At 38.8% G+C, this 11947-nt stretch overlaps 1 protein-coding gene across 2 annotated transcripts; it reads left to right on the forward strand.

Annotated features, from left to right (window-relative positions):
* The first annotated feature begins 1240 nt into the window (after positions 1–1240).
* Positions 1241–11316, forward strand: etnppl (ethanolamine-phosphate phospho-lyase). Of its 2 annotated transcripts, XM_020630548.3 has the most exons (13): positions 1241–1398; positions 1864–1982; positions 2280–2439; positions 4418–4492; positions 4653–4746; positions 5699–5815; positions 6938–7020; positions 7203–7428; positions 7963–8117; positions 8464–8553; positions 9138–9268; positions 10474–10541; positions 10710–11316. In XM_020630548.3, the coding sequence occupies exons 1-13, from the start codon at positions 1325–1327 to the stop codon at positions 10809–10811; spliced, it is 1494 nt and encodes a 497-aa protein (XP_020486204.1). In that variant the 5' UTR covers positions 1241–1324; the 3' UTR covers positions 10812–11316. The 2 variants fall into 2 exon arrangements, with proteins under 2 accessions (XP_020486204.1, XP_065806300.1); XM_065950228.1 differs by lacking the exon at positions 1864–1982 and having other exon boundaries at positions 1273–1398.
* The last annotated feature ends 631 nt before the right edge of the window (positions 11317–11947 follow it).

The following is an 11947-nucleotide window of genomic DNA, read 5'->3' on the forward strand; positions in this document are numbered from 1 at the left end:
CCCTTTTGTTAACACATCTATGTTTCAAAATGACATTTCATATGACTGTACTGTTGGAGCCAAATAAACGCAGTCTTTCAAATACATCAAATAATAGTGTTGTCTTTATTTGCAGTCCCTTATTTTCAGATTACATAAATCACAAACTATTGTGTGCTCTATTAGGAGTAAGTGTGGCCAATAGATGAGCCGCTGTTCAACAATGCATGAGTCGGGTTTTGTTCAGGTTAAAGAATCTAATTCAGGGGTGTCCAAAGTGGGGCCTGAGGGCCATTTGCGGCCCTTGAGGGGATTTTTTGCGGCCCGTGACTTCAAATGAAGAATCAGAAGATTTTGGCCCGGGGCCTTGATTAAGATTGGCACATTATCTTGTTTTTCTTATTCATGTTAACAAGGGCTCAACAATATTCCTAAAATAGAAAATGTTCAGTAACATGTATGTTGTTGTTGTTTTTTTAAATCTACAGCTTTTATTATTTTCCACATTTTTTTTTGTAAACTATGAAAAAAAAAACTTATGCAAAGTTTTTGCAAACAAGCGGACTGTTGTTTAACCATTTAATGACCTGAGCTAAATGCAGAAAGCTTTTCCAAAAAGAAAAATTAACCATATCACAGGCTTGATTCTGAGGAAAAAAAAAAAAGTTGAACGAAGAAATCAAAATATTTGATTTCCTTTTATTAAAGGGTTTCTTTAGCGAGCCTTTTGATTCTGATCTACAAAACCTTACTATTTTTTCGACTATATTTTAAAAAACAAAACCTGTGGCCCCCCAGCCATTCTAACACGACAATTTTGGCCCGCAAAGAAAAAAAAGGTTTGGACACCACTGGTCTAATTAGATCGCTTTTGATGTTTTTTGGCCCTAGCCTAAATAAATAAAGATTTGATTAATAGATTCACTAATATGCCTATTGCAACATAAAGAAACAAGTACTGCAAAAAAAAAAAGAAGTAAAATAGATGTAGAGGGGGAAAGGTTTTAGTGGAGATGTAAACACTAGGTGCGTTCATTCAGTATAAACATTATAAACTTCTGCAGCGATAGAACAGCTGTTGACACAACCTGTTTGCGTATTACTCAAACCTGTTAATAACACGTAACTGTCCACAAGGCGTCTGCAGGTTGTCAGACTGTCAGCTGTCAGATGTTGTCTCGATGACAGCAGGGGGGGAGCAGCGTGAGCTCGCGCACTGTATGTCGGGGGGGGGGTTGGTCTTGCTGAGTGCGCGCGCGCGCGGGTGTCAAACCGTGTTTATATGCTCGTGCAGCTGTAACTAGTGTGTGAGTCAGTGGAGAGGAAAGTGAGCATCGGACGCCAAATGGACAACATTAGGATGTCCGCGGAAAGGTTGGAGAAAAGCAAGACGTTAGAATTGAGGAAGAAGCATATTGGGTAAGAGAATGAACTTTATGTACTTTTCTAAACGCAAAAGAAAAAACAAAAACGTGTCTAATAAAGATGACAGGCATTGAGTAGGCTGTAAACAACTTTAAATACAAAGCCTATAGGCTTAGTATGGCGTCCTTAAACGTAACTACTGTCTTTACAAACTTGCACTGAGCACAGCATGATACACGTCAATCTTTTTCACATCGAAATTTGATTATTTTGTTGACACATTTTATTCATTTTTAAATGTACAAATGAGCAGCTAATACAAAAGTGACAGTTGATGTGTCATAGTTCATCAGACAGATAATATCTTGATGTTAAAAGGTTCATAACATCTACTTTGTTTGAATAACTCTGCATCACTGCTTGTAATAATGTTAGATGTGGATGAACATAATATCAGTTTACCCCATTTAAACATCATTTTTGGGGGAAATACTGGTAGTAATATCAGCTCCTCTGCAGGCCATCTTGTAAGATTTTCTTCAGCCATGACCCCATCAAGATTGTGCGAGCCAAGGGCCAGTACATGTATGATGAAAAAGGACAACGCTACTTGGATTGCATCAACAATGTGGCTCATGGTATACACTGTTGGAAACACAAACACATGCAAACACACACAAAAAGTTGTTGTGTAATGTTGACCTGATTCCGATTCGACAACAGATGCACTGTTTGCAGTCAGAGACATGATTATAAACAGTTATATCCTGCCTCTTTAATCTCAACATGTGGTTTACAATTATATCAGTCACTGTTCTGACAGCAAATTACAGTCCAATTATTGGATGACTCACAGTTGAATAGATTTCTTTTAGGTCTGAACTCGAGGAACATTTGTAATCCAGTGTGCCTCCTTTCCTTTTTTAATTTTCTAGTGGGCCACTGTCACCCAGATGTTGTGAAGGCTGGAGCTCGGCAGATGGAACAGCTCAACACAAACTCGCGGTTCCTGCATGACAACCTCGTACTGTATGCCCAGAGGTTACAGGCTACGCTGCCTGACAAGTTGTCTGTGTGCTACTTTGTCAACTCTGGGTATGTGTGCATGTTCTGGCTCTTCTCAAACAACAAACATGCTGCTGCGATGATTCACCAGACTTGTTTTTTTGGGGTGTGAATGATTGTCAAAGAGGTACAGGTAATGACAAGTTATTATATTCAGATCTTGTCTTACTTGAATGGTGCCTGAATCAAGCTATCCCTAATAGCATCAATAAAGCACAAGGCATTGTAAATTCTATGATAAAAGGGTGTAGTCCAAACATGTATGGCTATTATATAACTGTTATCAAGAAGAGACAACATATGTTTTAAAAGAGAACAGAACACTTGAGACAGAGTGAGACTGCCTCCCTGTAGTCTAGAATTGTGTGTTAGAGTTGTGCAGTTTAAAGAACAACAGAAAATATTTTTACTGCATCAAGCTACTATAGTTGCAGATCTGCATTCCTGTGGTGTGTGTAGCCATCCACACAAAATACATCTTAAATGTAATGTATGCCCAGCTTTGGAGCATTCTAGTTACTTATTTACACCGCTGGCTGGGAGTTACACAACACCAACAGAAATGATCTGGTTCAGGGTAATAATGTTGGAGATAATGATCCATAAACGTGCAATATCAGACTAAGTTTTTATCAGCCAGGGCTATTTAGAAGTTATAAACCTGACAAAAGGAGGTGTTTTTTTTTTTTTTATCACTACATTTCTTTTTGCTATAGTCATAAAACAATAAAAAAGTGCAGTTATATGCAGTAAGATTGTTCAAAGAAGACAATGGTAGCAGACAATAGTTGGTGGGCTAAATGTCACTGGACACCCTTTCTAATTATTGCCTTCAGGTGTTTCGGCCACACCAATTGGTAACAGGAAATCCAGCATTTGGCTGTCAAATTTCCAATCAAAGCCTTTGACAACCCATTGATGACACCTATCGGTGAGATCACTATTGATGAGACTTGGTGAGACTTAAAACTCAATAAGGTCAATGTTTACTGAGGTAATAAATCAACTGAGATGTAGGTTCATGTTATCACCTGGTTCCATACGTTTTGATTCCATCTCATAACCAGTGAAATCGCCCCCTGCTGGCCATTAAAAAAAAAGTATATATAGAAAATGGGCTTTTTTGCATTGGCTTCACTTTTCCAACCTAGAAACCGATCCACTTCTTACATGCAAGCAATACTTCAACCCCACAGAGCACCTTAAGAACAAACCCATTATTTCAACTTCCATAATAGAAGTGGTTTAAGAAGCTCGCATTGAATGTACCTTTTATACTATGCATTATTTAAGTAATATCGCACAAGAGGGCATGATAGTGCTTTTTTTTTTAAAAACGATCATACAAGAAGAAAATCATTTAGCAGTAAAAAGTAAAACTCAACAACAGATTTTTTTTTTTTTTAACTCCACCAACTCAACTAGTTCCACAATTTAACGAAAACTGGACTGTTACCAAGCAACCCAAACGTTGTATTCCACTGTACTCTTGCTACTCTGTTCGTGTCCATGGTTACCAAATAAATAAATTTGGTGAAAAAAAGAAAAAAAAAAGTGACATTAGAGTCTGCTGTATGATTCTGAGGTTTTAGATAGACGAATAAAGAAAAACACTCTCAGCTGTAAACGTCGATTAAAAGTATTCACAACTCCCGGCTTAAGAGGAGTGAGACATAAGCATTTTTGGACCCCGAGGAACTGTTGGAGCCCTCACACTTTTTTATTCATTCTGCACCGCAGGAACTATGAACTATTTTAGCTCCTAGAACCCAGTTTAGAGGAACCATGGTGTGTAGTTCTCAGAGAAAAGACTGGTGGTCTTCCAAAATTCTCCAGAACTGTTTGGTCCAAATCCATCTTTTGATGAATAGGTGTAACCTCATACGACCCCATATTGGGCAGTAAAACATTAAACTGTGGCGTTCGTGCTAGTGATAGCCGTGGCTTCACCTGTGTGTTTTGTGGTGACTCAGTAACTCGAAGTAACCCTTGCTCTTTTGAACTTCAGCTCTGAAGCCAATGACCTGGCTCTCCGTCTGGCAAAGCAGTACACCGGCCACAAGGACGTCATCACGCTGGATAAGTAAGTCCTGGTTCATTGTGCACAAGCCAAAAGATAACTGATGGGGAGAGATTCAATAATTCTTACAGTGATACTTCTGTTTATTCGATACTTCTGTGCATGTATTGCATTAATAGATTTGACAGATTTGGTCAATGGCCTGTGTTTGCTTTGTTTGCAGTGCATACCACGGCCATGTCTCATCCCTCATTGACATCAGTCCTTATAAGTTCCACCAGCTGGCAGATCCTGAGGAGAACCAATCTGTCCATGTGGTAAGTGCTTTTTCTCTCCATGTCTGCCTGCCTGCACACTATTAAAACACCATGACTCAACCTTTGGTAGGCTAACGAGAAGTGTGTAGACGTGTGTGTTTGTGTGGGTAAGAACAGAGGTGAAAGACGCATGAAAAACAAGTACTTTTGACTAAATTCAGCCGGCTAAGGAGGAACCAAAGTGCTTCAGAAAAGGGAGGGATTGTATTTTTCCTTTGGGGTTTGGTACTTTACTACTGAGAAAGTTAAAATCCCAAAAGACACAGAATTAAAAGAGTTGAATCCAAAATAAAAAAAAACTACAAAATCAATTCAAACTACTGGATTCTATTCCTTTGAAATTAACATCATCATGTAAAGATGTTTCACCCCTTATTATTCTCAAACTGTGAGTACTATCTCAGTCAATCTCAGAACAACATCACTGTTCTCTTTAGATAAAAGCATTCAATCTAAATACATGATTTGCATTATGGGGATTGTGGGATTGAGAGGTTCTGAAGACTGACCCAAATAACGCCCCCTTTATAGAAGTGCAGCACTACATTGTTGGAGGACTTTTCAAATTCCATTGAAGTGTGTGACTTTGTTTTTTAAACAGCACATATTTAAACCCAGAGTGATGCATTGTGTTGTGCTGCATGGTCCCTTCATAGCCTCAGTGTAGTTTGATACAGCAGCTTGAGGAATCCCCAGCTATAGTGTTACATGCCGAAGGTGGGGCGATCCTGTCTGTTTCCCCAGCCTGCATGATTTATTCATGATCATAGACACAAAGAAGTGAGACGCTGGTGATCAAATGTTCCCCAACATTTCACCTAGGGACAAAGGGGACCATTATTTGTCACAGTTGAAGAAAGCCTAGAGTTAAAACTGATATTTTTGTCGTATTTAAATGCAATCTGGATGAGGAAGCAGCAATAATGACCTCAAAATCTTGTCCCCTTCACAGGCTCTGAGCCCAGATGTGTACAGAGGCAAATACAGAGCAGACCACCCGGACCCAGCCACAGCGTACGCAGATGAAGTTGAAGACATGATAGAAAAAGTCCAAGGGGAAGGAGGCAAGGTAAAGACTGTGGTTGATACTGTTGTGGTACTTGATGTTTCTTAAAGTGAGATGGACCTTGTGCTGCAGATAAAATCTCAGATGACTCTTTCTTTTAAGCCCGGCATACATTTAAACCCAGATTTTGAGGCGTAGGACTCGTTTTGAAGTTGGGCCTGATTTCAGCCCGATCGCAAGTAATCTTTTGTGCAGAGTACACTGAGGAACAACAAGCTGCTCCTGACCGGTCAGATAAATATCTGGCATATTTGATATTTTGTTTGTGAAGTCTCTGTCCTGATTTACCTCGTACAGAGAGAGCTCTCAGGACTTGCCCAAAAATTAAATGGTGATCGTTGGTCGTGCGTTTCTACAATTGTACAGTACGGGCATTAAAGAAATGGTCATTAATAACTTACAAGTCTTTTCATTGTATAAAAGCAATGCTTCTGGTAACTCTTCTATAACATTACATACTGTGTGTTTTAATTTAATAACAAATCTTGCCCCCTATAGTGTTGCCTTGTTTATCTTCCTTTTTTATGGATACTCATTTACATTTCCACTTTTATCTTTCCTCCCCTTCTTTTCCACTTTAATTTTTGTCCCATTTTTTAGGCTCAGACCGAGGACTCTTGTCATCCCAAATCACCAGATCAGGTGTTGCGGACTCTTAGTGTCCAAGCTTGTTGGCCATTAACCGTATGTTGCAAAGCTCAACCCAAGGGTATGTCCATGCTTCCAGCGATGAGACAGAGAAACCCAACTTCAGTAGAGTGATTGCACCAAAAACCTTTTGGTGCTATTTAATGAATGTTTTTACCAATGGTATGTCTACACTATTAACTACAACAAGTCTTATATTTCTTTATACTGCAGAAATTCAGTAGTGTGTTAAGTGTTAATGTTGCAGCCAGATGATCTGAATGAATGTGTACTTTTTTCTGTCAAGGCATTTTGATTTACATTAACATTCATTTCTGTCCAAGCATTGCAAGACTTTGTCCATCAACTGAAAAGTGAAAAAAACACACTCATTAAAGGGGCGATCTACAGGTCAAAGACGCCAGGACTCCTTCTCTTTTTCAGTTTTTCAGTGTTGCTTTTAGGTTAATACTTGTTTTTTTTTCTCTTCCCCTGCAGATTGCTGCTTTTATTGCTGAGTCATTGCAGAGCTGTGGCGGGCAGGTCATTCCCCCCGTGGGCTACTACCAAAAAGTTGCAGAGTGTGTACCGAAGTTATTGCAAAGATTCAGTCGTGTTTTCGTATCTGCCAACATTTCAGAATCACATCAAACATTTTTTGGGGGCAAATGTGTGCCTTGTAATAAATAGTTGCATTTATGTGGATGTGTGCCGTATTGAGAGAATGAGCAACTTACTAATACGGATCCATTCATTCCTGCAGACATGTGCGTAAGGCCGGGGGCGTTTTCATTGCTGACGAAGTCCAGGTGGGTTTCGGACGCGTCGGCACCCACTTTTGGGCCTTCCAGCTTCAGGGAGAAGACTTCGTTCCTGACATTGTCACCATGGGAAAGCCTATAGGCAACGGCCACCCCATGTCCTGTGTGGTCACAACCAAAGAGGTGGCAGCGGCCTTCCTGCAAATGGGAATGGAGTATTTCAATACGGTAAGAGAACTGTGCAGGTAATAGACTAAAAAGCTGATTTAGTTTGTACCACTTTCTGCAAATTGTTTACTGTTGTGTTGATTTATAACACAGAAATCTAAACAATTTTACTTAGTTATTTAACTGGTTAAACATATTGCAGCTAAAAAAACAGTAGAAGCTTGGCTTTTTTTCCCTACGTTGACCAGAAGTATACACGACCTGACCTTAAACTTGGCACGTTGTTATTTCTATATTTGCCAAGCAGATCAATACATTTGTGTTCCACACTAAATGGAAAAGTACATTCTGCTTGAGACAGTTTTTGTCACTGTAGGCAACAGTTATTTATTGGACAAAGAAAAGTTGGAATGTAGTGATATAAATGTCAGATTTCCCTCTGTCATGTATTGTACTTTGAATCTTTGGATCATAATGGCAGAAGAGTTAAGGGTGTCTACATACTCATTCAGGAGCTGATCTCCTACAGAAGTGGGTGTGAACCTCACCTCGGTGTAATGTTTCCTCTGTGTGTGTGGGTTTTGAATTCCTTAGTTTGGCGGTAACCCCGTGTCGTGTGCCATCGGTCTGGCTGTGCTGGACGTGATCAAGAAAGAGGATCTGCAGGGGAACGCGTTGCATGTGGGGCGATACCTGACCGATCTGCTGGAAAAGCAGAAAGAGAAGCATCCACTGATTGGTGACATCAGGTAAGCCAACTGAATACGACCTTCATACAGAACAAACTTCAAACATAAACTGCCTTTGTGTGCAGTCAGTCTTAGACAGGACTTCACACATTTTGTCAAAGTAGGCAGATGTACTAGAGATCAGGGAAGCAAACACACTGTCTTCTTTTAAGTCACTTTTAAAAAACTATTTTGGACTAACTTTTGATTGATTTTATCGCTTTATTGTTTTATTTCTATATGTTATGTTCTATGAACTGTTGTCTATTGGCTTTTAGTTGTATGTAAAGTGCTTTGTAACTTGTTTTGAAAAGGTATTATTATTATTATTATTATTATTATTAATAAATGTTGCCACATCCTGCAGGGGGCGCGGCCTCTTTGTTGGGGTGGAGCTTGTGAAAGACAGGCTGAAGCTCACTCCTGCTACAGCAGAAGCCCAAGAAGTCATCTATAAGTAAGTGCAAGGCCACAGATAAGTGACTGACCTCACACTGGTAATGAAAAAAGAAACATTATGCAACATTTGGAGAAACTTCAGTCCGTTTCTTTTCATCTACAAACACGTTAGAATCCAAACACAATTTTCTTATAGCTTTGGTACTCAGTGAATACATTTGTTTCATATATGAAATCAAACAATGATCAATTTCATTCTGAAAATAAGTTCACACATATTGATCTTTTATTTACATATTAGTAAATTACTTCTTCCACTTGTTCAGGGCTTTAAATGTGTAAATCTCTATCTCTCAACCGCCATGTTACAGAATCAAAGTCCCATACTGTACTTAATGCAATATGATTATAAAATACTTTTCAAATATAGACATTTTAATAGAAAACATTTCAAGCACAGTGTCTTTGACTACAGTTGTAACAGTGATAGAGTTCTTTTTTTTATTAGACATTAGAAATTTGGTCTCAGGTAGACAAGCTGAAATGTAAATGGTAACATTCATTAAGTCAGCGTGTGTGTCAGTGTGCCATCGTTTATCGTATTACTGTATTTACTACTGTGTTTACATTTTTACTTCCCAGGCTAAAGGAACAGCACATACTTCTCAGCGCGGATGGACCTCATCGCAATGTGCTGAAATTCAAGCCCCCCATGTGCTTCACTACAGAGGACGCTGACCTGGCGGTGGAGCAGATCGACCACATTCTCACAGGTATTCAACATTTCCTTATTCCCTTTTCTCACTGTGTTGTTCTCTATGAGGATGCTGCTCCTGGAACACACCGTCATCCTTCTGGCTTTTGAATTATTTAAAAGGATTAAGGAATGCAATGGTAGCCTCTCAATGGACTTGAGTATTCACAATCAGAATATGACGTTAACATTCTCACAGAGAAACCTGGTTATTCATATCCCTGCATAGATAATAAATGCAAGAATCTCAGGTGCGTCTTATTTGCACAGGCGTCTGTGATGTTTATTTTTGACAACACACACTGCAGTAACGTTGCGTTGGAAAAAAGTGAAGTGTAGCCTGTTCAACACATACTGGAATAGGTCAGCATTCTAATGCTTCTCCCATCTTAACTTCCAATTACTTTGTATTTGATTCTTTCAAAGACAAAACTCAGCCTCTTTGTCCCTCCAGAAGTTAGACGCTGTTGTTGCCGCAGCAATGTTTACTCTACTGATATGTCACTTTGCTAAGGCTGAGCCTGTGCAGGTATTCAACAGCTGTCAGACACCAGTGTAAGGCATAAACATGCCGAATTATCCCGTTGTCTTTTGGAGGTCTCCCAGTAGCAAAATAGAGTTTCTCAAAATTGCAAAAGGCAAAAGGGCTTATCCCGGTTTCTGAAGTCGAGATATGATGTTTACATGCACAAAAACAAAAAACAAGATTCTTAAAAACAGTTCAAAACCAGTATACTCAAGTCCATGTAAACACACTCAATCATGTGTGTCACTGTGTCCGTGTTGTTAGTACTAATTTTCAAGTCATTCATCTTGGTAACATTGTGAAATGTCAAGTCTGTCAACCACCTGTTAGCACTCCTACTTTTGTGAAACACCTAATTTGTAGCAGATCTTTAGTTGACTCAGAGCCAACCATATGTTGTCAACAACTGTTTGCTAGACAAAGAGTCTACATCTGTTACGTATACAAATCAGTGTCATGTCATCTTTATTGTTTATAGTGATGTACCCAAATAGAAAGGAATTTGTGGGTTGCACCTTTTAACAGCACTGTGAACACTGTTACTCTGTCAGTGATTTGTAAGCATGCGTGTTTGGTGAAGTTGTCTGACCTCGACCGATTAAATGGTGTTATAATCTACAGTCTGTGTCACGATTTCTTCATTGGATGTATACAGCAGAAACAACCCCCACCTAACGTCTGTCATAATGTGTTTTCAGAGCTTGAGGAGGCTGGAGGCTTGAAGTTGCACAACACATTGAACGCAGAGAATGAAAACAAAAGAAAGGTATGTGTCCCTCTGCTAATTATTCGAAACTCAGATTTTATCCTGCAGTTGCATCTGATAACTCAGTTACTGGACCACACCTTTGTGGTCTATTGCTGAGTAATCACGTACATAAAGAAAACAGATATCATCTAAACTTTGAAGTCTTTCTGGTTTTATCCCAAACAGCCGACTGATGAAAATGGACACCATCACAGTGGGTTAGCACACAACAAAGGGAGCAGTCAAGGAGTTCCTCAACAGACTAAACGCCTCAGGAAACAATGCTGATTACAACACTGAATCTTTTACAGCTAAAATACAGGTGAAAGACACTATAAACACTGGAGGTTACAAAAAAAGAAATTAAATCAGCAGTAATGTTTTTATATCGGGGAATAACATACGATATATGTAAGGCATGGAAGGCATGTCTTCTCAGGTTTTATTTGTTTTTAACTACATAGGAATGAAGTCAATTTTTCACAACAGCATGTCTATACTGGATTGACTTTAATCGTTCTACTCTTACTTCTAACTGTAAGAGTAAGCATGCTGTTCAAACCTGTCTATTCTTTATTTAGATTGATGTTAACTGTCATTTGCAGGTAATTTTCAGGGAATCATGTTTTTAATACATCACTCATAGTTATGAACCAGCAATTATTATCAAAATATTTTTTATGATTTCGACAAAAACAGCAGCTCTAGCTGAAAATGTGGAATATATGTACATATTGTTGCAGATTTTGTAGTGATTTGATCTGTTTGGAATAAAAGATTTTATGGAAACGTCTCGTGGACCCTGACTCTGCAGTCATCGAGGGCTGGCTTGAATGAAGCACATGGAGTTATATTATACATATACTCATTGCATGGTATCTTTTCCCCTCTTTTGTCTCAGCCAAACAAACATGGACACTGTTTGACAAGTGTGCAATTATTTACCAACATTCCCACGTTTATTAACAGAGACTGCTAGTGGCTCCCATCAAATAGCCTCACATTAACAGGGACAACCATGAGGGTTGAAATGATGTATATATATAATCATGCATAAAAGGAACTATAACCAACAACATACAAAGTGTTGATACGGGTGATGTCATCATGTGAGCCGTTAAATACAGAGGTCAATATGGTAACATAATTGATAATATTATATACATTAATGAAATGAAATGAAATGTGAACACTTAGGATGCACAGATATATCAGCTAACAATCTGTGTCAGTCAGTGGTGTCCTTGTTGACACGTAACCTTTCAACTAATAATCTGGCATTCACAGATTGCAGTAGCTAATAAATATCTGTTACCTCGCATCGATTTAATGATGGCAAGCTACTGTAGTACAGATCATGTTTTAAAAATGTTTGCTTTCAGGAAAGAAAACTGAATTATGTGTAGAAAAAACACAAGAGCTGA

This window comes from Labrus bergylta, chromosome 22 (genome assembly GCF_963930695.1).
Source record: "Labrus bergylta chromosome 22, fLabBer1.1, whole genome shotgun sequence".
NCBI classification, from domain to species: Eukaryota; Metazoa; Chordata; class Actinopteri; order Labriformes; family Labridae; genus Labrus; species Labrus bergylta.

What these genes read in the sequence shown, in the direction of transcription:
- etnppl (XM_020630548.3), top strand. Translation starts at nt 1,325, where the DNA reads ATGGACAACATTAGGATGTCCGCGGAAAGGTTGGAGAAAAGCAAGACG. An exon ending in GACGTCATCACGCTGGATAA is followed by an intron (nt 4,493 to 4,652) that starts GTAAGTCCTGGT and finishes CTTTGTTTGCAG; the next exon opens with TGCATACCACGGCCATGTCT. An exon ending in GCCCAAGAAGTCATCTATAA is followed by an intron (nt 8,554 to 9,137) that starts GTAAGTGCAAGG and finishes TTTACTTCCCAG; the next exon opens with GCTAAAGGAACAGCACATAC.